Raw genomic sequence first — 26,400 nt, forward strand, 5'->3', positions numbered from 1 at the left:
AATGGAGGTTTCATTACATGGGCATATTAGACAAATCATTGACTGTTGGTCATTGACCTCAGCCTTCAGCTCCTCTCTTCCCAGAGGTTGGTAGGGGTGGGTGGGGCTGAAATTCCCAACTATCTAATTCTGTCTTGGTATTTTTAAATTTTTTTTTTTTGAGACGGAGTCTCGCTCTGTTGCCCAGGCTGGAGTGCAGTGGTGCAATCTCGGCTTACTGCAAGCTCCGCCTCCCGGGTTCACGCCATTCTCCTGCCTCAGCCTCCTGAGTAGCTGGGACTACAGGCGTCCGCCACTGCGCTTGGCTAATTTTTTTGTACTTTTAGTAGAGACGAGGTTTCACTGTGGTCTCGATCTCCTGACCTTGTGATCCACCTGCCTTGGCCTCCCAAAGTGCTGGGACCACAGGCGCCCACCACCACGTCCGGCTAATTTTTTGTATTTTTAGTAGAGACAGGATTTCACCGTGTTAGCCAGGAAGGTCTCGATCTCCTGACCTCATGATCCGGCCACCTCAGCCTCCCAAAGTGCTGGGATTACAGGCATGAGCCACCACGCCCAGCCCTGTCTTGGTATCTCTAATGACCAACCCCCTCCTGAAGCTACACAGGGCCCCATCACAGATGACTTCATTAGAACAAAGACTGCTCCTATTAATACCCAGGAGATTCCAAGGGATTTAGGAACTCTGTCAGGGGATAAGAGCAAATATTATTTTTATTATGTACTTCGTTAAATTATTTCAGTGGGTTCCCTGAGGCCTAGGATGCAGGCACCTGCCTTCAGCAAGGACTGTTTGCTTCTCTCATGCAGAAATGCTTGACGATAAATGCAGAGCTTAAGATTTCTTGGACGGCCAGTGATGTGAATTTGGTCTGAAAATCTGAAAGGTTTTCTTCCCTTGTCTTTCCTTTGCTCCCGGCGCCGCTAGAGGTAGGGAGGAGGGCAGACTTTTGGTTCCTTTTCTCCCTTAGCTTGGGGGACCTTCACTGGAGGCAAGGGCTCGAGGAAGGGTCAGACCCGTTTCAGAGGTTTAGTTCTAGGTTTCAACCTGTTTTATTAGAATAGGCAAATTCCTTCAGGACAAAAGCAGCCCTTGAGTTTTCCACCCTCCTATGGGTCAGAACTTGTAATTTTTATCGTAAATGTATTTTACTTTTTGTAGAGATGGGATCTCACTGTGTTGCCCAAGCTGGTCTTTAACTCCTGGCCTCAAGTGATCTTTTCACCTCCTAAAGTTGGGATTACAGGTGTGAGCCACTGTGCCCGGCCTTTTTTTTTTTTTTTTTAAATTAATGAGACATTGGTCTAAATAACCTAAACCCATTAATAGAATGGGAAGTTTCCCCACTCTCTGATGTGCACACCCAGGACAATCCCTTCCCCTTGAGGGCAGAAACTAAGGCTAAGCTGGGATCTTACCCCTGAGATTTAGTCATTATCACTTAAGTATGGATGGGCCTGACCTAATCGGTGAGCACCTCAAAGGGAATGGGGCCCTTAAATCAGGCCTGCCAGGGCCGAGGAGGGGCAGCTTCTGGGAGCCAAGACCCTAGCTCTACAAGAACCGAAATCAGCCAACAGCCATGAGCTTGGATGGAAGAGGACCCAGACTAAAGAACACGAACAACCAATACCTCGATTTTAGCCTGCAAAGCACTGAGCAGGGCCTAGCTCACCCGTGTGCAGACTTCCAACAGGAAGTCTGAAGTGGGTGTTGTTTTAAGCCACTGGCTTTGTGATCTGTTGTGCAGAAATACACGTGGGAACAGGCTTTGCTGCCCACAAGGGAAAAACCAATCTTTAGCGCAAAACCTTTAGCGCAAAGCAGGATCAGATGATTCAAGGGGACTGAACCTTGACCCAGTCCAGAACCAGACAGACAAGGCGAGCCTCATGCCAGACTGCTCGCACCTGGCCATCCTGAGCAGGAATACCAATGCCATACCAACGTGTCCATTATTCTAGAGGGAGAAACATAGGGCAGTGCCACTCAGGCCACCAGGAGCAGCCTCCAGGTCCCCACCCCACTTTAGATTGGAAATCTGACTCCAAAGAGGGGTTGTGACTGCTCTACCCCCACAGAACAAAGAGGGGGACCCAATCCTCACACAGGAGGGCTGGTGAGCTAGATGGCTCTACTGCTGCAGTCCGTGAGGCTTTATAAGGACCCAGGGCCTATGCAGGGGAACCAACCTCCCAGAGACACGTGGCAAATGCAGCGGTCCTGGGGCATTTGTGAGACACACCAGCTGCTTTTCCAACTTTATTTAGAAAAACAAATCCAGGTCCCAGTGCCCCCGTACCCTCCCCGACCCCAGCCATAATTTAAATAACTTAGAGACAGAGTTGGAGGGAGGGGACAGGAGAGGTTGGGGTCACGGCGGAAGGAGGAAGAGAGCCCACTACAGCCGCCGCAGCGCCCGCTTCTTGTCCGTCTTTTTCTTGGCCGCTAGCTTCTTATCGCGCTCACCAGCATGCTTCTTGGCCATGGGACCCTCAGCCCCTCCCGGGCCCCCTGGGGCCCCAGGGTCGGTAGAGGAGGCTGCAGTGCCACTGGCCAGGGCCCGACCGGCTTCGGCCCTGCCGCTGGGCCCGCCAGCGCCCCCGTGGATCTCCGTGAGCAGCCGGGCCCGAGCCGCATACTCCTCGTAGTTCTCCAAGAGCAGGCGGCCCGCCTCCTCGTTGAGTGCAGACTCGGGGTTAGGGTGGATCAGCAGGCACTTGATGGTCTGTGGGAAGAGGCCCAGGGTCATGGAGGGTCGGGCAACCTACAGGGACCCGCAGGTCCCCACAAGAGGGTGGCCTCCGCTCTGGCTGTTCCTTCTGCTCCCAACTCAGCTGCAGATCCAGGCCCCACCTATGCTATGCTGCATCCTCCCTCATCTTTGCTCCGTCTCCCTCAGAGCCCACTTTCCTGTGACCTGCCTACAGTACATGTTCCCAAAAGGACACGATACCATAGGCCCAGTGGTTTGAAATGTCCCTAGTCCTCTGTGGAACTTGCGGGGTGATGGGGGAAAGGCCAAGGCCCCCTCTCAGGAGTCCACTACTTGTCTGAGCCCCAGACTTGAGTCCTATCACGGCTTTGAATTTGCCTCCGTGCAGTTCAGCATGACCTCAGAGGCCCTCTGGTTCAATGAGGCCTGGAGCCTGGACAGAGGGAAGAGACTTCCCAGGGCCTCAGGATGTGAGGAACTCACACCCGCGTGTTGGACTCTAAAGCTCCCCATCTTTCCAGATCCAGCGTAAATCCTGACCTCTCACTGTCTTTAATCAGAAATCCCAAGTTCACAGCCTAAGACTCTAGATGGGTTGGACCATACACAAGAGGGCAAGACACGAGGACTGGTGGTCTGAGGTGCATTTCAAGGGTGGTCCAGAGATTCCTCTTAACACCCTTCATCAGCCCGTCCTGAGGGGTACATTGGAGTGCAGAGGTGTGACCGGCAGCCCCTGCTGGATCCTCTGAAGTGGGTCTGGGCAAACTGGCCACAGCAGTTTGTTCTCTGTGGCCACTATGACACACACACAGTACCTGCCTCAGCAGATGGCTCAGCAGATATCACCGATGGTGACCAGGACGCAGGTTCCCACCCTAATTCTCATCACTGCACCCAAACTGCAGGTCTAGCTGCCCTTCTTGCGGCTCTCTTGCTGGCTGAGCCCCTGACAGGCCCAGATGTCGACCTAGCAGCAAGTAGGCCTGGAGCTCAGTGCCAATGTTCCCAGCAGCCTCCAATGACACCCCAGGGGAAGGGAGGCGATGCACGTGGGAGGGAAAGGTTTGGGGTCTGTTTACCTTGGAGCTCAACCCTCTCCCTGTGCATGGCAGGAAACCCCAATGCCCCACCCTCTCTGCCAGGTGCCCCAGGGACTCATTAGAAATGTGGTTAATTTTTTTCAGCTTGTGGGAAGGGTGGGGAGGCAGCAGGCTGTAAGCAGCCTGTGGAGACCTTGGAGCACCAGCCTAGACCAGGATGCCTCCACCTCGGCAACACCGCAGCCAGGTCATTCCGTGTTACGGAGCCATCTCGTGCACTGCAGGATTTGGGCAGCACCCTTGGCCTCCACCCACTAGATGCCAGTGGCACCCCCGAGTTGTGACAACCTTTTTGGTCTCCTGACTGCACAATACCCCTTCGGGGGCACAATCACCTCTGGCTGAGAAACACTGGTTTATGGACCCTATCGCTATTAAAAAACCACTGAACTGATACTTTGGAACAGTGAGTTGTACGACATGTAAACTCAGCTTTAGCCTCTAACGAGACCCCATCTCTGCAAACCATACAAATATAAAATATAAAAACTAAGTATGGTGGTGCATGCCTGTAATACCAGCCATTCAGGAAGCTGAGGCAGGAAGATCACCTGAGCCCAGGAATTCAAGGCTACAGTGAGCTATGATTGCGCCACTGCACTCCAGCCTGGGCAACAAACAGCCTGTATCTTTTTTTTGTTTTTTTTGAGACGGAGTCTTGCTCTGTCACCCAGGCTGGAGTGCAGTGGCGCCATCTCGGCTCACTGCAAGCTCCGCCTCCCGGGTTCACGCCATTCTCCTGCTTCAGCCTCCCGAGTAGCTGGGACTACAGGCGCCCGCCACTGCACCCGACTAATTTTTTGCCTTTTTAGTAGAGACGGGGTTTCACCGTGTTAGCCAGGATGGTCTCGATCTCCTGACCTCGTGATCCTCTCGTCTCGGCTTCCCAAAGTGCTGAGATTACAGGCGTGAGCCACTGCACCCAGCCACAAACAGCCTGTATCTTTAAAAAAAAAAAAGAAAGGAAGGAAGAAGGAAAGAAAGAAAAGCTTCTAACTAGACCCTTGACTTCCACCTTTCAGAAAACTATCCTACAGGCTAGGCGCAGTGGCTGGCTCCTGTAAGCCCAGCACTTTGGGAGGCTGAGGTGGGAGGATCACTTGAGTTCAGGGGTTCGACACCAGCCTGGGTAACAAAAGAGACCCCATCCCTGTTTTATTTTTTATTTTATTTTATTTATTTATTTTTTGAGACAGAGTCTCACTCTGTCGCTCAGGCTGGAGTACGGTGGCGCGATCTTGGCTCACTGCAATCTCCACCTCCCAGGCTCAAGCAATTCTCCTGCCTCAGCCTCCTGAGTAGCTGGGACTACAGGCGCACGCCATCACGCCCGGCTAAATTTTGTATTTTTAGTAGAGACGGGGTTTCACCATGTTGGCCAGGCTGGTCTTGAACTCCTGACCTCAAGTGATCCACTGCACCTGGCCTACCCTATCCTTGTTTTTAAAAAGAAAGAGAGAGAAGAGAAAAACCATCCTACAATACAAACTCACCACTCGTTGTATAGCAAGGTGCCCTTGGGCACTTCTCAACAGTACTTGGTGTCCTGGGTCTGGCACTGTCCATCTTTCCAGAAAGCTAGCAACCTGGATTTTTATGTGGAAACCTTCAACCACTTCAGAGTTGATTCAGCAAAACTAAACAAAGTGCTATGGCTGAGACACCAGTGGACCTCCAGAGTCAGGAGGCAGGAGGCCCAGCCCCAGCCCAGAACTCACCAGCAGTACGTGTCGGATGCCCAGCTCAGCCGTCCAGTCCCTCTTGAGCACGTTGACGCAGATCTCGCCATTGGCGCCCACGTTCGGGTGGAAGATCTTGGTCAGGAAGTAGCCCTTGGGTGGGGAGGCAGGGAAGTCCTTCCCCAGCAGGAGTTTCATGCGGAACAGACCTCCAGCATATGGGGTCCCCTCTGGAGTGGAGGGAGGGGCACAGGGTCAGGGCACTCAGGACTCCCAAGGCACCTCAAAACCCCAAAGTCCAGTCTCCACGGTCCGGCTGTGACGCAGGTGGATGCCCTGCCAGCTCTGTCATCAGACGGGAGAATTCTTTTTTTTTTTTTGAAATAGGGTCTCTTGTGTCACCCAGGCTGGACTGCAGTGGCACAATCTCAGTTCATTGCTGCCTGCAATTCCTGGGCTCAGGTGTTCCTCCCATCTCAGCCTGCCAAGTAGCTGGGACTACAGGCGTGCCACCAGGCCTGGAGGGTCTCACTATGTTGCCCAAGCTGGTCTTGCACTCCTAGGCTCAAGCAATTTGTTCCCCTCAGCCTCCCAAAGTGCTGGGATTACAGGCGGGAACCACTACACTCAGTCAGGCTGCAGAATTTTTTTTTTTTTTTTTTTTTTTTTTTTTTTTGAGACGGAGTCTCGCTCTGCCGCCCAGGCTGGAGTGCAGTGGCCGGATCGCAGCTCACTGCAAGCTCCGCCTCCCGGGTTCACGCCATTCTCCTGCCTCAGCCTCCCGAGTAGTTGGGACTACAGGCGCCCGCCACCGCGCCCGGCTAGTTTTTTTGTATTTTTTAGTAGAGACGGGGTTTCACCGTGTTAGCCAGGATGGTCTCGATCTCCTGACCTCGTGATCCGCCCGTCTCGGCCTCCCAAAGTGCTGGGATTACAGGCTTGAGCCACCGCGCCTGGCCATGGCTGCAGAATTCTTAAGAGCAAGAGGCTGGGCGTGGTGGCTCATGCCTGTAATCCCAGCACTTTGGGAGGCTGAGGCGGGCGGATCAACTGAGGTCGGGAGATCAAGACCAGCCTGACCAACATGGAGAAACCCTGTCTCTACTAAAAATAGAAAATTAGTCAGGCATGGTGGTGCATGCCTGTAATCCCAGCTACTCGGAAGGCTGAGGCAGAAGAATCCCTTGAAACCGGGAGGCGGAGGTTGCAATGAGCCGAGATTGCACCATTGCACTCCAGCCTGGGCAACAAGAGTGAAACTCTGTCTAAAAGAAAAAAAGCCAAGCGCGGTGGCTCACGCCTGTAATCCTAGCACTTTGGGAGGCTGAGGCGGGCAGATCACAAGGTCAGGAGTTCGAGACCAGCCTGGCCAACATGGTGAAATCCCGTCTCTACTAAAACCACAATTAGCTGGGCGTAGTGGTGCACACCTGTGATCCCAGCTACTCGGGAGGCTGAGGCAGGAGAATTGCTTGAACCCAGGACGTGGAGGTTACAATGAGCAGAGATTGCGCATGACACTCCAGCCTGGGTGACAGAGCAAGACTCCGTTTCGAGGAAAAACAAAAACAAAACAAAACAAAAAAACAAGAAAGGCTGGGTTCTTAGGGGGCCACAGGACCTCCCCCAGAACCTCAGAGATGATGCTCATCTTGCAGCCCCCACCTGTGTCACTATCAAGCTCGTCTGCACTCCCCTGGATACCCTTTCTCAGCCCAAGTGACCACTCCAGTCACAGGCCCTTCCCAGGTGGCAGGGACCCGAGTACGCACTTATCTTCCTATAAGATGCCCACTTATATGCCTTTCAGATCAAGGATCCAACCGTGTCAACTCCAGTCTCCCACCTCAGTCAACGCTTCTCCTGCTCACCCACTTGCATGGGTCAAAATACTGTCCCTCTGCTAGCCCATCAACAGTCTGAGCATGGCCCACTAGGTCCTCCCCTGAATCTCATCCCATTTCCAAGGCTGGTTTCCTGGCTGGCCTCTGAGTTCTTCCCCCTGCCAGGCCGGCTCTCCTCACTATAGTCAGATAGGAACTTTGGAGGGATCTGTCACACCCCTGCTTTAAACCTTCCACCAGCTTCCTCTACAAACTCCTTGCAGGGGCCTAGAAGCCCTAAAAGACCTCGGCAGCTTCACCATCAACTTTCTTCATGTGTTTTTACCACGCACCCAGCTCCACCTGCCCCAGGGCCTTCCTGGGAGCCTTCCCATTCTCATGATCCCGTGCCCCCTGCAACAAGGCATGAAGGGCCCTCAACTGTCACCACTTTCAGGTCTGCCCTGACCACCTACCACCGTCACCACAGCGGACTAGACTGTTCCTTCGCACTTCACAGGCTCTGCTCAAATCCCGACTTTGTAGGCATTCTGGTGATAACAGAGATGTAGCTTGCATGAAACAGAATTCTAAATCACTCCGCAAAGCCTGTGGATATTTATGACCTGTCTCCCCACGATCTGCATCTCCTTGTTTCCTCAGCCCTGACACTCACAGCAGGATGGAGTTTGAGATCATTTGGCCCACCCTCCCAGGCCCTTGCTGACACCATTCCCACCACCTGGAACTCTCTTCCCATTCCTACTTAATTCCTACCCACCCGCAGGTCCAGGGAAGCCTTGCTTCAAATCTAGAGTACCGTCCCATGATATACTAACTCAGAGACCAGGTATTTCTCAACTTTTACGGGAAAAAAGTACTTCATTGTCATTTGTGGCGTCCTGCCCTGTCCACGACTGCATCCCCAGCACCTGACACAAGGCCAGCCTGTAACAGGTACTTCCCGGTGGGATGATGGAGGATCTAAGCAGCAGCCCCTTCCCTCTTTCCTTCCAAACTCACCAGGGCCCTCGATGGTGACCTGGAGGTCGGTGAGGTCCTCCTCGTTGGGAAAGACCTTGATGCCATCGGGTGGGTCTGCGGTCAGTGTCGTCACCTCCTTATACACCAGGCGGATGATGTGCGGGGGCAGGTTCTCCACGTTGGAGTTCTGGGCACGGATGGGAGAGCAGGGTGAGCGGGTGTTAAGAGCTGGGCTTCCCTCAGGGCCTAAAGATGCAGAGACTGCCCAAGTCTTGACTCAGTGGCCCCCGGCTGTCAATCACCCTTGAACTCCCAGACCCTCACCCAGAATGCTTCAGGCCACCAGCCCAGGCAGAGTTTCCAACAGAAATGGGGGCGGGTTCCCGCGGGGGGGGCTTGCACATAACTCCACCCACCCCAGAAACCCCCAAAGCCCGCTCCTAACCCTGCTTGGGCCCCAGTGGTTCCATGTAGGCCAGAGATCTACTCTCTCCTCCTTATCCACTAATTTTTGGTTAGAGCATCCTTGAAACCCCGGCTCAGGTCTGGAGATGGCGGCGGGGCGTCCTTGCTCCTGGTAACACCCATGGGCGGGCCGCAAAGCGCCCGGAGCCCTCGCCGCCAGGGAGACTGGGGGCCGCCCGAGCTCCTGCTCTGCCTGCAGGAAGGCCCTCGGGCCCATCCCGGGTCAGGGACCCCCAGGCTGGCCCTGAAATCCCTCAAGGCCGCCCATCGTGAGGCCCCTGAGACTCCACCTCCTCCCTCAGGGACACCCCCGACCACCCTCTTGGGCCTCACCGTCCGCGCTTACCATGGCTGCGGCAGGCCGGGGGCGGGTCCCCCCGGCCCCCTTCCTGCGTTCTTCGGTCCGCCGGCCGGGGCGGGGGGCCCAACTGCTGCCGCTGCGGCCCTGGAGAGGCCCCGGCGGCCCCGCTCCGCTCCCCGCTGCCTCCGACGTCCGCCGCGAAGAGCCTTCACCAATCCGCCGCCCCGGTGCCCGGCAGCACTGAGCCGACCGCGCGCGCACCACGGCCTCTTTATAAGCCGCCCGCAGGCCACGCCCTCCGCGGCCTCTCAGCCCCCGAGCCTCAACCGTGACGTCAGCGCGCACGTTCCTTGGTGTTCGACGCGCTCGCTCCCTTCCCCGCAAACTATGGTCAGAAGCTAGGGAAGTGGCGGAGAGGGCTGGGTAGCGGGCCGGCCAATGGGGGCCCGCGGGGGTCGGGGAGGGTTCTCAAAGAACGGAGAGGCTGAAAAGGGGAAGTAGAGAGGCAGGGGACGGGGAAGGCGACGCGGCCGCTGATTGGGCCGTTTGAATGAGACGCCGCCACGGCCCAGCCTACGCGCGCGCGCGCGCGCGCCCTGACGCCGAGGAAGTCGCGCACGCGACTAACGGTCTTCCTGGAGGCTGGAGCGTGGCGAGAAGAGGCGGGACTCGGGGTTTTAAACGCGTGATAGAAGGCCCTGGGGCCAATAGGGATACACCTTCCTGACTGGTGGGTCACGAGACTCTCATGGGCCAATGGCTGACAGACCGGTCAGAGGGCGGGCAGGAATGGATAGCGACCAATACAGACCCAGTTTCGTGCAGGTCAAACCGCTCCCAGCCAACGAAATCCGCTGATTTTTTATACATGCAAATGAGGTGTGCGCTGCCGCCCGCGCCCCCTCTTCTGAACCGTGGTGGAGGTGGGCGCTGAAACTCCGGCTACATTTTTCTACGAGGCGCCATTTTGTGCTGGAAATGGTCTTGGGCCCACGTCCTGTATTGCGAGGGCTCAAAGATCAGTCAGAATGACCTTGAAGGCTTGGACAGCCTTGCCCTCCGTGTGTGACCCCGACCCCTGCCAGGCGTCATCGAAGACCCCAGCCTCAGTTTCCTTATGTGACAAATGGGCACTGGGATCCGTTGTGATGCGAGGGAAAGAAGTCAGAGAGTCCCAAGACGTTTATTCAGGGCACGGTTCTGCCTGTGCCTGACCCATGGCCTCCAGCCACACCCACTTTCTCTGGGACTCAGTTTCCCTCTCTAGGAAATGGACACATAGCTGCCTGGAAAGGGGACCGTCTCCAGCCCTCAGTGTCAGTAAAAACGTCACGCGGTTGCCTGAGAACGGTGCCAGAGCTCCTTGAGCAGGCCTTTTGGAGGTGCTTAGGAGGAGGGAATGTTGAAGTTGCCTCCCTTTGCTCATCTGTGCAGTGCGGTTGCAGTGCCCTCTTGGTGTCTCTGCCAGTCTGCGTCCACAGCTCTTCTTAGTTTCTTGGGCTTTTCAGCCGTGGATAAGAGCATTAACATCTGGGCCTAATTTGGCCACAGGTACCTGAAAAGACCCTCGGCTACCAGCTTCCCCTTGGCTACCAGCTTCCCCTCATGGGGCCTCAGTTTCTGAAGAAGGAATAAGGAAGGTGTGAAAGAAATCTGCATGGCCAAGGCCAGGCGTGGTAGCTCACGCCCGTAATCCCAGCACTTTGGGAGGCTGAGGCTGGCGGATCACTTGAGGTCAGGAGTTGGAGACCAGCCTCGCCAACATGGTGAAACCCCAACTGTACTAAAACTACAAAAATTAACCAGGTGTGTTGATGCAGCCCTGTAATCCCAGCTACTTGTGAGACTGAAATGGGAGAATCAGTTAAAAGCCGGGAGGTGGAGGTTGCAGTGAGCTGAGATCTTGCCACTGCACCCCAGCCTGGGCAACAGAGCAAGACCCCATCTCAAAAAACAAAACAAACAAAAAACCTTCATGGTCGGGTACAGTGACTCACGCCCGTAATCCCAGCACTTTGGGAGGCCAAGGTAGGTGGATCACTTGAGCCCAGGAGTTTGAGATCAGCCTGGGCAACGTAGTGAGAGACCCCTGCCAATGTGTACAAAACAAAAAACAAAACCCCAAAAACCCCAAAACAACAGAAAAAACAGCTACAGCATAAAAAGTCATCATCATAACTAGTTTGTGGAGAAATGGCAGCTACAGGTGATCCCTTCCTGCTCCCTCACCCCTGGTCCAATCTATACCAGTTCCCGTTGATGTCATCTACTGAATCTCATCACTTCTCCCCATCCCCTATGCCACCAATCCTGCTTAGAGTCACCGTCATCCCATTTTGCCAATCAGCATTTTGCTGATCTTCAATTTTAGCCTGCTGGGTGTGGAGGATTCGAGCCCAATTCACAGACAAGGAAACTGAAGGAGCAGGAGGTAAAGTGACTTGCTCGGGGTACCCCAGCTGGGATAAGGCAAAGCTGGTGGCTAAAGTTGTCTTGATCTCAAAAATCTACCCAAAAGACATAACAATAATGATGCTAATACTAATAGTTATTATTTATTATTTGCTGTGTGCCAGACCCTGTTCTAGTTTCTTTACATGCTTGATGTCATTTAATCCTCGCAACAACCATGACGGGTGGATCTTATTAATTATTATGATCCCCCTCTGGACACCTGCATTTATTCAATACATTTGTTCTTCTTTATCAGCATCTACGCTATAGCTGGCAGGATGCTATGGGATACAGCAGAGAATAAAAGGGACAAAACCTCGACTTTCATGGATCCTACCTCCTGGTGCGGGAGCCAGATAGCAAGTAAGTCTATACCATCATGTCAGCAAGTGATAAAGACTGAAAAACAACCAGCAAGTGATAAAGATGAACAATCAATGGGAGGGGGAAGTTCGAGGGGGAGGGATGGGGCTGCCATTTTACCTTGACTGAGCAGGGAAAATCTGTCTGAGGAAAGGTCACTGGGGTTGTGGGAGGGTCTGTGGGAAAAGTATTTTGAGCAAAGGGAACAGCAGGTGCCAAGGAGATTGTGCCTGGTGCTTTTAGGGGACATTAGGAGGCCAGTGAGGCTGGGTTGGAGTGAGGCAGAACAAGTAGAGGGATCTGAGGTCGGAGAGGTGAAGGGGTGCTGGTGGGCCTCCTAGGCCATGGTGAAAAGCATGTCTGCTTTTTGAGCAATGGGGAGGCATTGGTGGCTTTGAGCAGAGAATGACTGCATCAGACTTATGAACAGAAACAGGGAGGCCAATGAGGAGGTGATTACATTTGTTCAGGTGGGATGATGGTGGCTCCAAGCAGGATTGGTGGCATTAGGAATGGGGGGAAGTGATGAGATGATGTCAACAGGAACTGGTATAGATTGGACCTGGGGTGAGGGAGCAGGAGGGATCACCTGTACCCTGAATAATCGCCTGAAAACCAGGCTGGCAGACCTTTTCCAAAAAGGTTTTCCAATGCTGTGGTCCATTGGTCTCTGGTCCAACTCACTAAACTCTGCCTTTGTAGCTCCTGAAAAGAAAACTAATGGGTGTGTTTCCAAAAACAGGCAGTGGCCAAAGTAGGCCCTTGAGCTGTAGTTTGCTCCCAGCTTTCCACAAATCCCACATGCCCCACCCCAGCTGAAAACTCAAGAGTCCTCCTCCCCACTACATTTTGCATAAACCCCAGACTCCCCGAAAACCCAGAAGCCCTTGCACCATCTCCTGAGGCTCCTTTGCCTTTTTGTTTGTTTCTGGAATAGGCCAAGCTTTTTTTTTTTTGTTTAAGACAGAGTCTCACTCTGTCACCCAGGCTGAAGTGCAGTGGCCCGATATCGGCTCACTGCAAGCTCCGCCTCCCAGGTTTACGCCATTCTTCTGCCTCAGCCTCCCAAGTAGCTGGGACTACAGGCACCTGCCATTATGCCTGGCTAATGTTTTTGTATTTTTAGTAGAGACGGGGTTTCACCGTGTTAGCCAGGATGGTCTCAATCTCCTGATCTCATGATCCGCCCATCTCGGCCTCCCAAAGGGCTGGGATTATAGGTGTGAGGCCCTGCGCCCGGCTGGAATAGGCCAAGCTTTTTACTCTGAGGACAGTTGGACAGGTAGTTCCCTGCGCCGGTCGTGCTTTTCCCCCCTCATTCTTCTCATCTCCTAGGTTTACCCTAACTCCTCACCCCTTCACAGCAGCTTCTCTCCTCTTTCCTCCCTTCCCATGCTTTCTTTGCTTCGTCCTCTTTGAACTTCATGGTCTATCAGGATTTGCAATTATTTGCCTGCTTGCCTGTTTGACTCTTCCCAACTAGAAGATTAGCCCCAGCAGAGCAGGGATCTTGTCCTCAGTCCCTAGCAGGGCGCCTGACAGACTGAATATGTTATACATTCAACTGGTATTTATTGAGCACCTACTATGTGCCAGGCACCAATCTGGGTGCTTGGGATTTATCAGAGACCAGATAGACAAAGATCTTTGCCCTTGGGATGCATCAGAGAACAGATAGACCAAGGGCTTACTGTAGTGAGGAAGACAGACCAAAAATAAAACATAATAAATAAGGAAAACATGGTCTTTTAGAAGGAACTACATGTTGTGGTAGGTAGGGAAAACTCTGTTAGCCATGTTTTCTCTCTGCCCTCATGCCACAATCGTCAACTGATCTTCCACAAAACATACAAAAACATAAAATGGGGAAAGGACACCCTAGTCAATAAATGGTGCTGGGAAGCTGGCAAGCCACATGTAGAAAAATGAAACTGGATCCTCATTGCTCACCTTATATTAAGGTTGGTGCAAAAGAAATGGAGGTTTTTGCCATTATTTTAATATTTGCAAGCTATGCATCTGACAAAGGACTGATATCCAGAATTTCCAAGCAGCTCTAACAAATCAGCAAGAAAAAAAAAAAATGATCCAATGAAAAAGTAGGCAAAGGACATGAATAGACAATTCTTTCAACAGAAGGTATTACAAACAGCCCACAAACATATGAAAACTGCTCAGCATCACTCATTATCAGGCAAATGCGAATTAAAACTACAATAAGATAATACCTTACTCCTCTGAGAACAGCCATAATTAAAAAAATAAGGCCGGGTGCAGTGACTCAAGCCTGTAATCCCAGCACTTTGGGAGGCCGAGATGGGTGGATCACGAGGTCGAGAGATCGAGACCATCCTGGCTAACACGGTGAAACCCCATCTCTACTAAAAAAATACAAAAAAAACCCAAAACAAAACAAAACAAAAAACTAGCCAGGCGTGGTGGCAGGCACCTGTAGTCCCAGCTACTCAGGAGGCTGAGGCAGGAGAATGGCGTGAACCTGGGAGGGAGAGCTTGCAGTGAGCCGAGATCCGGTCACTGCACTCCAGCCTGGGTGACAGAGCGAGACTCTGTCTCAAAAAAAAAAAAATAATAATAATAATAAATAATAGATGTTAGCATGGATGTGGTAAAAAGGGAACACTTTTATAGTGTTGGTGGGAACGTAAACTAGTCCAACCACTGTGGAAACCAGTGTGGGGATTCCTCAAAGAACTAAAAGTAGATCTACCATTCGATCCAGCAATCCCACTACTGGGTATCTACCCAGAGGAAAAGAAGTCATTCTATGCAAAAGACACATACACGTGCATGTTTATAGAAGCACAGTTTGCATTTGCAAAAACACGGAACCAATCTAAATGCCCATCGTCACCCAACGAGTGGATAAAGAAAATATGGTAGATATACACCATGGAATACTACTTAGCCATAAAACAGAATGAAATAATGGCATTCGCAGCAACTTGGATGGCTATTATTATTATTATTATTTTCTTTTTTTGAGATGGAGTCTCACACTGTCACCCAGGCTGGAGTGCATGGTGCGATCTCAGCTCACTGCAACCTCCACCTCCTAGGTTCAAGCGATTCTCCTGCCTCAGCCTCCCGAGTAGCTGGGATTACAGGCGCCCACCACCACGCCCAGCTAATTTTTTGTATTTTTAGTAGAGACGTGGTTTCACCATGTTAACCAGGCTGGTCTCGAAATCCTGACCTCTTGATTTGCCCGCCTCAGCCTCCCAAAGTGCTGGGATTACAGGCATGAGCCACTGCGCCTGGTCCTGAAGGCCATTATTCTAAGTGAAGTAACTCAGGAATGGAAAACTAAATACCCTATGTTCTCACTTAAAAGTGGGAGCTAAGCTCTGAGGACAGAAAGACATAAGAATGATACAATTGGGCGGGCCACTGTGGCTCATGCCTGTAGTAATCCCAACACTTTGGGAGGCCAAGGCAGGCAGATCACTTGTGGTCAGGAGTTTGAGACCAGCCTGGCCAACATGGTGAAACCCCGTCTCTACTGAAAATACAAAAATTAGCCATACATGTTGGTGGGCACCTGTAATCCCAGCTACTCGGGAGGCTGAGGCAGGATAATCACCTTAACTTGAGAGATGGAGGTTGCAGTGAGCCAAGATTGCGCCACTGCACTCCAACCTGGGGCACAGAGCAAGATTCCATCTCAAAAAAAAAAAAAAAAAAATTCAGTGGACTTTGGGGACTGGAGGGTAAGGTTGGGAGGGGGTGAGGGATAAAAGACTACATACTGGATACAGTGTACACTGCGCAGGTGATGGGTGCACCAATGTCCAAAATCACCACCGAAGAACTTGTCCATGTGACCAAAAACCACCTGTATCTCCAAAACTATTGAAATATAAACAATTAAAATTGTAGTGATGGTTGCAGAACTTTGTGGATATATACTAAAAACCATTGACTTATGTAGTTTAAATGGGTGAATTCTATAATATATGAATTATATCTCAAGCTTTTTTTTTTAATTTTTTCTTTTCTTTTTTTTTTTTTTTTTTTTGAGACAGGGTCTTATTCTGTCATCCAGGCTGTGGCACAGTGACGTGATCTCATCTCACTGCAACCTCCATCTCCCAGGCTCAAGCAATCCTCGAACCTCAGCCTCACAAGTAGCTGGGACTACAAGGGTGCACCAACACGCTAGGCTAATTTTTGTGCTTTTTGTAGAGATTGGTTTTCTCCCTGTTGCCCATGCTGGTCTCAAAGTCCTGGTCTCAAGCAATCCACCTGCCTCAGCCTCCCAAAGTGCTGGGATTACAGGTATGAGCCACTGCACCTGGCCTAAGCAATTTTTTTTTTTTTTTGGTAAGAATTTAAACAATTACTGTGATGGGGGAAACTCAAAGAAAGTCAGAGGGCTGGGAGAAAGAGAGAGATCTGAGGGACAGTGTTCCAAGCTGGGAGAGGTGACCAGGAAGGGCTAGACTCTGCAGACTCCAGAGGGCCACCGTGAAGAGTCTGGGTGAGCTCTAGGGAGCTATTGAAGAGTTTTGGGCAGAGGAATGACTGGATTTGGTGCTCATATTGGGACGGTAGCTCAGGGCTGCTGGTAGAGACTGGGCTGGAGGGTCCAGAGTGGAAGCAGAAAATCCAGCAGCAAGTGAACTGTGGCTTGGCGAGGGTGGTGGCCTTCTGGGGAAGGAGTGGAGAGAAGGGAGCAGATGTGAGAACTAATCAGGAGGTGGTCGAATGATGGGCAGCCTTCCAAATCCTTTGGGAGACAGGAATTGTCAGAGGATGGGATTCGGAAGGGGTGCCCTTTCTTTGCTAAGTACTAGTAACCCATGAACTCGCTTTTGTTCAGGGCCGGTCGTGGTGGCTCATGCCTGTAATCCCAGCACTTTGGGAGGCCTAGGTGGGTGGATCACCTGAGGTCAGGAGTTCAAGACCGGCCTGGCCAACAAGGTGAAACCCTGTTTCTACTAAAAATACAAAAATTAGCCGGGCCTGGCGGTACACGCCTGTGATCCCAGCTACTCAGGAGGCCGAGGCAGGAAACTCCCTTGAATCTGGGAGGCGGAGGTTGCAGTGAGCTGAGATCGCGCCACTGCATTCCAGCCTGGGCAGCAGAGTGAGACTGTGTCTCAAAAGAATTTACTTTTGTTCAGTGAAACCTAAATTGTCCCTTTGGTTTGAATTCTAGCTTCAGAGATTAATCTTCATTTCTGTCCATCTGTATTAGATTACAAAAGAAATATGTGTTTGGAGGGAAATCCACAGAGTTACTGAGGCATGGGAAATGAAGGCTGGAGGTGCTTCTCTAGCCCTCCTTCCCCTCCTCCCCTCCATGTCCACACTTCTTTCCCCAGCACTTCCAGTCCACATTGATCAGTAGCCTTCAATTAAACTGCTGCACAGCAAGTGTCCTCAATACAATTACAGAGCAGGTGCAGTGGCTCATGCTTGCAATCCTAGTACTGTGGGAGGCCTCAGAGAGAAGATCATTTGAACCCAAGAGTTGAAGACCAGCCTGGGCAACATAGGGCGACCTTGTCTTTATAAAAAAAAAAATGAGAAATTAAATTTATTTATTTATTTATTTATTTTATTTTATTTTATTTATTTATTTTTTTGAGATGGAGTCTCACTCTGTCGCCCAGGCTGGAGTGCAGTGGTGCGATCTCGGCTCACTGCAAGCTCCGCCTCCCGGGTTTACGCCATTCTCCTGCCTCAGCCTCCCGAGTAGCTGGGACTACAGGTGCCGCCACTTTGCCTGGCTAATTTTTTGTATTTTTTAGTAGAGACGGGGTTTCACCGTGTTAGCCAGGATGGTCTCGATCCCCTGACCTCATGATCCACCCGTCTCGGCCTCCCAAAGTGCTGGGATTACAGGCTTGAGCCACCGCGCCCGGCCCCTATTTTATTTTATTTTATTTCATTTTATTTTATTTAGAGTCTCACCGTGTTGCCCAGGCTGGAGTGCAATGATGTGATCTGGGCTCACTGCAACCTGCGCCTCCCAGGTTCAAGCAATTCTCCTGCCTCAGCCTCCCAAGTAACTGGGATTATAGGCGTGCGCTGCCACGCCCTGCTAATTTTTGTATTTTTAGTAGAGACAGGGTTTCACCATGATTCCCAAGATGTGACTTGCTCCTTTAACTTATATTTATTTAGCACCGGATACACACCGGGCACTGTTCTGGGTGCTTGGGACACGTCCGAGAACAAGATAGGAAGCAAAATCCCTGCCCTTCTAGGGCTTCCGTTCCAGTGGGGAGACTAAAAGTCTGCCTGGGACGAGTGGCAGCCCAGGATGCAGGCCTTCGCCTGCTCACACTGGGAAAGTCCTGGGCTAATAGGTAAGTCAAGTTAGTGGTTTTAAGTCAAGATATTGGCAATGCACAGTGGCTCATGCCTGCAATCCCAGCACTTTGGGAGGCTAAGGCGGGAGGATCACTTGAGCTCAAGAGTTTGAGATCAGCCTGGGCAACATAGCAGGACCCTGTGTCTACAAAAAATTTAAAAATTAGCTAGGAGTGGTGGCACATGCCTATAGTCCTAGCTCCTTGGGAGGATTGAGGCAGAAGGATTGCTTGAGTCCAGGAGGTTGAGGCTGCAGTGAGCTGTGATCACGCTATGGCGTTCCAGCCTGGGTAACCCTGTCTGAAAAGTAGAATAAAGATATTAATTGCTATAAATATTAGTGTAGGCTAAGGAGGTTCAGGAATGTTGTGGGGGGGGACAGTTTTTTTTTTTATTTGACGGGGTCTTGCTCTTTTGCCCAGGCTGGAGTGCGGTGGTGCCGACTCGGCTCACTGCAACCTCTTCCTCCCAGGTTCAAGCGATTCTCCTGTCTCAGCCTCCCGAGTAGCTGGGACTACAGGTGGGCACCACCATGCCCGGCTAATTTCTGTATTTTTAGTAGAGATGGGGTTTTACTATGTTGGCCAGGCTGGTCTTGAACTCCTGACCTCATGATCCTGCCACCTCGGCCTCCCAAAGTGCTGGGATTACAGGCGTGAGCCACTGCACCCAGCCAAGGGGGACAGTTTTAAATAGGGTAGAACTAATTTTACTAGAGAAGGTAACATCTGAATAAAGATTTAAAGGAAGTGGCCGGGCACAGTGGCTCATGCCTGTAAACCCAGATCCCAGTACTTTGGGGAGCTGAAGTGGGCGGGTCACTTGAAGACAGGAGTTTGAGACCAGCCTGGCCAACATGGTGAAACCTCATCTTTACTAAAAATACAAAAATCAGCAGGGCGTGGTGATTCATGCCTGTAGTCCCAGCTACTTGGGAGACCGAGGCAGGAGAATCACTTGAACCCGGGAAGCGGAGGTGGAGGTGGTAGTGAGCTGAGATCATGCCACTGCACTTTAGCCTGGGTGACAGCGAGACTTTGTTTAAAATAATAATAATTTAAAGGAAGTAAGAGAGCAAGTTTTGTGGGAATCCAGAGAAAGGCCATTTCAGGCAGAGGAAACTGCCAGTGTCCAAGTGCCCTCACAGGAGTGAGCCTGCAGATGAGCAGTCTTCAAAAGATTCAGCATCATGGGCAAGTCAAGGGTGTCCCGGCTTTTATTTGCGTCTCCTTTCTTCCCTGTGAGGTTGAGCATCCTTTCCTGAGTTTCTGAGTCTGCTGGTCTGTGGTTGGTAGCAGGTTCTCTGCTCCTTAGTGCCTGAATACTTCTGAGCAGACGCTTGTGACCTTCCCAGCTTGAGGTGTGTGCACACGCTGGGGTAGGTAATTGACAAGAACTACTTTCCTCCGTGCCTCTGGAGCTGAAGTTGGAACTCTCCTGGGTGGGAGAGGCCCTTAGCAATGCGAAAATAGGCCCTTAAGTGGCTCGGGTGCTCCCTCTAGTGACAGACACGCCAGTAATTAAATGCATTGCCCGGGTCAGTCCTGCTTCGCGAATCCCCGAGAGACTTCTTGAGTGCACTGGGAGTTTCCTGTAATGACTGCACAACCGACACTGGTGACGCACACGAAGCTTAAACGGAAAAATGCCCGGTGCTGGGGAGGGTGGGAGCACACGGACACCTTCACATACGTGGACTTGGCACAGGTCTGCTGAGTTGTAGTTGGCATTGTCTAGCAAAAGTCCTCAAAATGCACCTGTCACTCACCTTCTGAGAGCTCCTCCTAAAGAAAAGTTAAGGGAATGGCCAGGCGCAGTGGTTCACACCTGTAATCCCAGCACTTTGGGAGGCCGAGGCGGGCAGATAATGAGGCCAGGAGTTGGAGACCAGCCTGGCCAACATGGTGAAACCTTGTCTCTACTAAAAATACAAAAATTAGCCAGGCATGGTGGCACATGCCTGTAATCCCACCTACGCGGGAGGCTGAGGCAGGAGAATTGCTTGAATCAGGAAGGCGGAGGTTGCAGTGAGCCAAGATCATGCCACTGCACTCTAGCCTGAATGACAGAGCAAGACTCCATCTCGAAAAAAAACAAAAATAGTTGATTCAGCCAAGATAATCATCAGTGGAGGCCAAAGCAGCAAGTGAAAGTTTGAGGAGAAAAAAGATAACTACATAGCATCAGCCTGTGTGTGGTGGCTCATGGCTGTAATCCCAGCACTTTGGGTAGCTGACACCTTGATCTCGGACTTCCAGCCTCCAGTACTGAAGAAATAGACTTCTGTTGTTGGCCGGGTGCAGTGGCTCACGCCTGTAATCCCAGCACTTTGGGAGTCTGAGGCAGGAGGATGGCTTGAGCCCAGAAGTTTAAGACCGGCCTGGGCAACACAGTGAGACGCCCATCTCTAATAAAAAACAATGCTTAAAAATTAGCCGGGCACGTTGGTGTGCACCTGTAATCCCAGCTATTCGGGAGGCTGAGGTGGGAGGATCACTTGTGCCCAGAAGGCTGAGGCTGCAGTGAGCTTCGTTTGAGCTCTGAGCACGTGAACTCAGGAAGGATAAGAGCATGGGTTTCCTTCAGCCAAAGCGCTGAGACTCTGTTACAGTCACTTCTGTGGTTTTCCTCTCTCACACATGTAACCCAGATCTAATCATGAGGAAACATCAAATGCGCCTAAATGCAAAGGACATTCTATAAAATGGCCTACCTGGATTATTTAAAAAATCAGCATTAAGAAAGACAAAGACTGGGCTGGGCGTGGTGGCTGCCACCTGTAATCCCAGCACTTTGGGAGGCTGAGGCAGGAGGATCGCTTGAGCCCAGGAGTTCCAGCCTGGGTAACATAGTGAGACCCCATCTCTTAAAAAAAAGTCTCTTTCATCTCTGCGTGAGTTGTGTGCAAGAATAAAAATTGAAAATACAAAAGAAAGACAAATAATGAGTAACTGTTTAAGATTGAAGGCAATTCAAGAAGCACAATAGCTGGATGCAGCACCCAATCCTGGAGCGTCACAAACCGAAAGCTGCTCTGAAGGACGCTTGATGAGACTCAAACATGGACTTGGCCGATGTGAAATTCTCGAGTGTGTAATTATGCTGTGGATGTGTAAGAGAGCCTTGTTCTTCAGAATGCCCTCTGGGGCAAAGGGATGTGATGGATGCAGCTTGCTCCCAAATGTCTCCGTAGAAAAAAACATGACCTTTTTTTTTTTTTTTTTTTTTTTTTTTTTTTTTTTTTTTTTTTGAGACGGAGTCTTGCTCTGCTCTGTCGCCCAGGCTGGAGTGCAGTGGCGCAATCTCAGCTCACTGCAACCTCCACCTCCTGGGTTCAAGAGATTCTCCTGCCTCAGCCTCCCGAGTATCTGGGACTATAGGCACCTGCCACCACGCCCGGCTAATTTTTTGTATTTTTAGTAGAGACGGGGTTTCACCATGTTAACCGGGATGGTCTTGATCTTCTGACCTCATGATCCGCCCGCCTTGGCCTCCCAAAATGCTGGGATTACAGGCGTGAGCCACTGCTCCTGGCATTTTTTTTTTTTTTTTTTTTGACGGAGTTTCGCTTTTGTTGCCCAGGCTGAAGTGCAATGGCGTGATTTTGGCTCACTGCAACCTCTGCCTCCTGGGTTCAAGTGATTCTCCTGCCTCAGCCTAGGGAGTAGCTGGGATTACAGGCGCGTGCCTGTATCATGGCTGCACCATGCCCAGCTAATGTTTTGTATTTTTAGTAGAGATGGGGTTTCACCATGTTGGCCAGGCTGGTCTCGAACTCCTGACCTCAGGTGATCACCCTCCTCAGCCTCCCAAAGTGCTGGAATTACAGGCCTGAGCCACCATGTCTGGCTTCTTTTTTTTTTTTTTTTTTTTTTGAGACAGGTTCTGGCTTTGTGGTCCAGGCTGGAGTGCAGTGGTGTGATCTTGGCTGACTGCAACCTCCACCTCCTGGGCTCAAGTGATCCTCCCACCTCAGCCTCCTGAGTAGCTGAAACTACAGGTGCATGCCAACATGCCTGGCTAATTTTTTTGTATTTATTTTATTTTATTTTATTTTTTGTAGAGATGAGGTTTTACTATGTTGCCCAGTCTGGTCTCGAAGTCCTGAGCTTAAGCAATCCACCTGCCCCTGCCTCTCAAAGTGCTGGGATTACAGGCTTGAGCCACCGCGCCCAGCCTGAGATGCATATTTATAGAGAAAGAAAACCATACAGTGATGTTATATGGAAAGAAAGTCATACAGTGATGTCATATGGTGGTAACAAATGGTGAGTTGGTGAAAATGACGCAGAAGTTCTTTGACTGTTCTGTAAGTTTGAAATTATTTCAAAATATAAAGTCAAGCAAAGTGAAACGAAAAAGCCTGCACACAACATCTGGCATAGATTGGAGACGTTCCCAAGCCCACCCGTCAGATGCGGGTTAAGAATAGCTGCCGAGAGGCTGCCTTTATTGGCACGGTGGGGTTGCCAGTTGAGCGAGTGTTAGGTTACAAAGGCGAACTTCGGAGGCAGAATGCTCATGTCAGATCTTATCCTTGACTTGCCCGCCCCGCACACGGTGGGTGTGGAGCAGATTGCTCTTCTCTTGTGGAACACAAATGAAGCTGTTGGCTGGCATGCGGCGTCCATGAGGAGTGAAAAAATACATACGCTGAAGCACTGGAGTTCCGATTCAGAGTGGGAAGCTAATCACCCTCCGAGGGAGAGGAATGACACTCCAGTCGCCCATCTCGGCGCGCGCCTTGGCATATGCTTAGTGAGGGGAATGGCAGGCAAAGTCTGCACCATTTGCATTTAAATTACACTGTGGGAGGCTGAGGTAGGAGGATGCTCGAGGCCAGGAGTTCAAGACCAGCCTGGTCAGCATAGCCAGATTCCCATCTCTACATTTTTTTAAAATTCTTTTTTCTTGGCCGGGCGCGGTGGCTCAAGCCTGTAATCCCAGCACTTTGGGAGGCCGAGACGGGCGGATCACGAGGTCAGGAGATCGAAACCATCTGGCTAACACGGTGAAACCCCGTCTCTATTAAGAAATACAAAAAACTAGCCGGGCGAGGTGGCGGGCGCCTATAGTCCCAGCTACTCGGGAGGCTGAGGCCGGAGAATGGCGTGAACCCGGGAGGCGGAGCTTGCAGTGAGCTGAGATCCAGCCACTGCACTCCAGCCTGGGCGACAGAGTGAGACTCCGTCTCAAAAAAAAAAAAATATATATATATATATATATATATATATTCTTTTTTCTTTTTCTTTCTCTTCCTCGTCCTCTTCCGCTTTTCACTTCTGCTTCCGCTTCTATTTCTGCTGCTTCTGCTTCTGCTTTTTTCTTTTCTTTTCTTTTCTTTTCTTTTCTTTTCTTTTCTTTATTTTCCCACTCTACCAGCCAGGCTGGAGTGCAGTGGCACGATCTCGGCGATCTCAGCGATCTTGGCTCACTGCAGCCTCCTCCTCCTGAGTTCAAGCGATTCTCCTACTGCAGAATTTAAAAATTCTGTCAAAAAAAAAAAAAAAAAAAAAAGTAGAGCCAGGCATGGTGGCTCACGCCTGTAATCCCAGCACTTTGGGAGTCCGAGGTGGGCAGATCTTCTGAGGTCAGGAGTTCGAGACCAGCCTGGTGAACATGATGAAACCTGGTCTCTACTAAAAATACAAAAATTAGCTGGGCATGGTGGCACAGGCCTGTAGTTCCAGGTACTCAGGAGGCTGAGATACGAGAATTGCTTGCATCCGGGAGGCAGAGGTTGCAGTGAGCTGAGATCACGCCATTGCACTCCAACCTGGGAGACAGGGCGAGACTCTATCTCAAAAAAAAAAAGGACCAGTCACGGTGGCTCATGCCTGTAATCCCAGCACTTTGGGAGGCTGAGGCAGGTGGATCACAAGGTCAGGAGTTTGAGACCAGCCTGGATAATATGGTGAAACCTCATCTCTACTAAAAATACAAAAATTAGCAAGGCATGGTGGTGCGTGCCTATAGTCCCAGCTACTGGGAGGCTGAGGCAGGAGAATCGCTTGAACCTGGGAGGCAGGGGTTGCAGTGAGCCGAGATCGCGCCACTGCACTCCAGCCTGGGTGACAGAGCGATACTCTGTCTCAAAAAACAAAACAAAATTAAAAAAGAAATAAAAGAGAAAAGAGGTTACAGAGCAGTCTATATATAGGAAGGCTGATTTGTAAAAAAAAAAAAAAAAAAAAAAAAATGAGGAAATTTCTAGAAGAAAACATAGCTAATGCAAACAGCATTTGACTCTGAGCAGCAAGAAATCAGGAGATCTCCATTTTGTTCTCTCCTTGTTTCTCTGGATTTTCTAATTTTTTCCCCATTACAATCACTGTCATTGTCAGGGTGCATTTGGTTGCCAGGAACAGAAGCCAAGAGAGGTTTGTGGGAGAACTGAGGGACTTCCATGGATTCACTTGTTCCTCAAGAACAAGGACCTTGTTTGTGCCGTTCACTGTATTTTGTTGACTGAATTAGTGAACTGGCATAGCAGAAAATAAAATTCAACGGTGCCCCTTGGAGTCTCAAACTGGGGATGGGTAGTTGCTGCCTCGTGGTATTTTTCTACCTGTCTTTTGTGTGTGTCTCTCCAATTCTCTTTCCAGAGTGATGTGCCAACAAACCCTCAGATGCAAGGTGAAGCCTGCAGCTTAGAGACAAACATTTAGTTGCATCTAGGGAGAATTTTCCTAAAGTTCATAAAATTGGTACATAGAGGAACCTCCCCTCTTGGCCAGAGTCTGCATCCAAGCACTAAGGCAAGGAGGCAACTCTAGTCCGCACTGCGCAAATGTTTTAATGCACTGGGTGGGAGAGGGAAGCAGGCAGGGAGAATGCTTCCTTTTCGTATTTTTTAGTTTTGAGACAGTCTTGCTCTGTCACCCCGGCTGGAGTGACGCGATCTCAGCTCACTGAAACCTCTGCCTCCCGGGTTCAAGTGATTCTCCTGCCTCAGCCTCCCAAATAGCTGGGACTACAGGTGCACGCCACCACGTCCAGCTGATTTTTATGTTTTTTTTGTTTGTTTGTTTTTTGTTTTTTGAGACGGAGTCTCACGCTGTTGCCCAGGCTGGAGTGCAGTGGCGCGATCTCGGCTCACTGCAAGCTCCGCCTCCCGGGTTCCCGCCATTCTCCTGCCTCAGCCTCCTGAGTAGCTGGGACTACAGGCGCCCGCCACCGCGCCCGGCTAATTTTTTGTATTTTTAGTAGAGACGGGGTTTCACTGTGGTCTCGATCTCCTGACCTTGTGATCCACCCACCTCGGCCTCCCAAAGTGCTGGGATTACAGGCTTGAGCCACCGCGCCCGGCCAGATTTTTATGTTTTTAATAGAGACAAGGTTTCACCACATTGTCCAGGCTCATCTCAAACTCCTGACCTCAAGTAATCCACCTGCCTTAGCCTCCCACAGTGCTGGGGTTACAGGCGTGAGCCACCGCGCCTGGCTATTTTTTACTTTTGAGACAGGGTCTCGCTCTGTTGCCCAGGCTGGAGTGTAGTGGTGCAATCATAGCTCACTGTAGCCTCGAACTCCTGACCTCAGGCGATCCACCTTCCTCGGCCTCCCAAAGTGCTGGGATTATAGGCATGAGCCACCACACCTGGCCAATTTTTAAATTTTTAGAAGAGATGAGGTCTTGCTCTGTTGCCCAGGCTGATCTTGAACTCCTGGCCTCAACAATCCTCTCATCTCAGCCTCACAAAGTGCTAGGATTATGGTGGTGGGCCACCATGTCCAGTTGGAAAATGCTTCCTAATTAGCATAAAAATGGACACTTCAGTGGACAGCACCAGGCCACACCTCCTCTTACAGGCTGGATTATGTCTCTCAAAAAAGACGTTTGAGTCCAGTCCTGACGACCCCGTCCCTGTGGCCGTGACCTCGTTTGGAGAGAGGGTCTTTGCAGATGAACGAGGTAAGCTGAAGTTACCTGGGAGTCTCCTCAAGGCTCCTCATCTAACATCGCCAGTGTCATCATAAAAAGGGGAGTTTGGGCCGGGCGCGGTGGCTCACGCCTGTAATCCCAGCAGTGTGGGAGGCCGATGTGGGCAGATCATGAGGTCAGGAGTTCAAGACCAGCCTGACCAATATGGTGAAACCCCATCTGTACTAAAAATACAAAAATTAGCTGGGCGTGGTGGCGCACACCTGTAGTCCCAGCTACTGGGG

The 26,400-nt window shown here is 50.9% G+C and overlaps 1 protein-coding gene and 1 long non-coding RNA gene across 3 annotated transcripts; one reads left to right on the forward strand and one right to left on the reverse strand.

The window, feature by feature from the left end:
* Nucleotides 1-2,253: 2,253 nt before the first annotated feature.
* LOC105488170 (ubiquitin conjugating enzyme E2 S) lies at nucleotides 2,254-9,539 on the reverse strand. The gene is made up of 4 exons (XM_011752020.3): nucleotides 9,121-9,539; nucleotides 8,349-8,496; nucleotides 5,542-5,732; nucleotides 2,254-2,732 (listed from the first exon to the last, which is right to left on the reverse strand). Exons 1-4 carry the CDS (start codon nucleotides 9,121-9,123, stop codon nucleotides 2,406-2,408), a joined length of 669 nt encoding a protein of 222 aa, XP_011750322.1. The 5' UTR covers nucleotides 9,124-9,539; the 3' UTR covers nucleotides 2,254-2,405.
* Nucleotides 9,540-9,650: 111 nt separating this feature from the next.
* Nucleotides 9,651-24,975, forward strand: LOC105488168 (uncharacterized). 2 transcript variants are annotated; one of them, XR_011617902.1, is made up of 3 exons: nucleotides 9,651-10,881; nucleotides 11,786-11,892; nucleotides 24,837-24,975. It is a non-coding gene; the product is annotated as an uncharacterized lncRNA (long non-coding RNA). The 2 variants fall into 2 exon arrangements; XR_011617901.1 differs by lacking the exon at nucleotides 24,837-24,975 and adding an exon at nucleotides 15,936-17,491.
* Nucleotides 24,976-26,400: the final 1,425 nt, after the last annotated feature.

The sequence above is a fragment of the Macaca nemestrina genome, chromosome 20, assembly GCF_043159975.1.
Source record: "Macaca nemestrina isolate mMacNem1 chromosome 20, mMacNem.hap1, whole genome shotgun sequence".
NCBI classification, from domain to species: domain Eukaryota; kingdom Metazoa; phylum Chordata; class Mammalia; order Primates; family Cercopithecidae; genus Macaca; species Macaca nemestrina.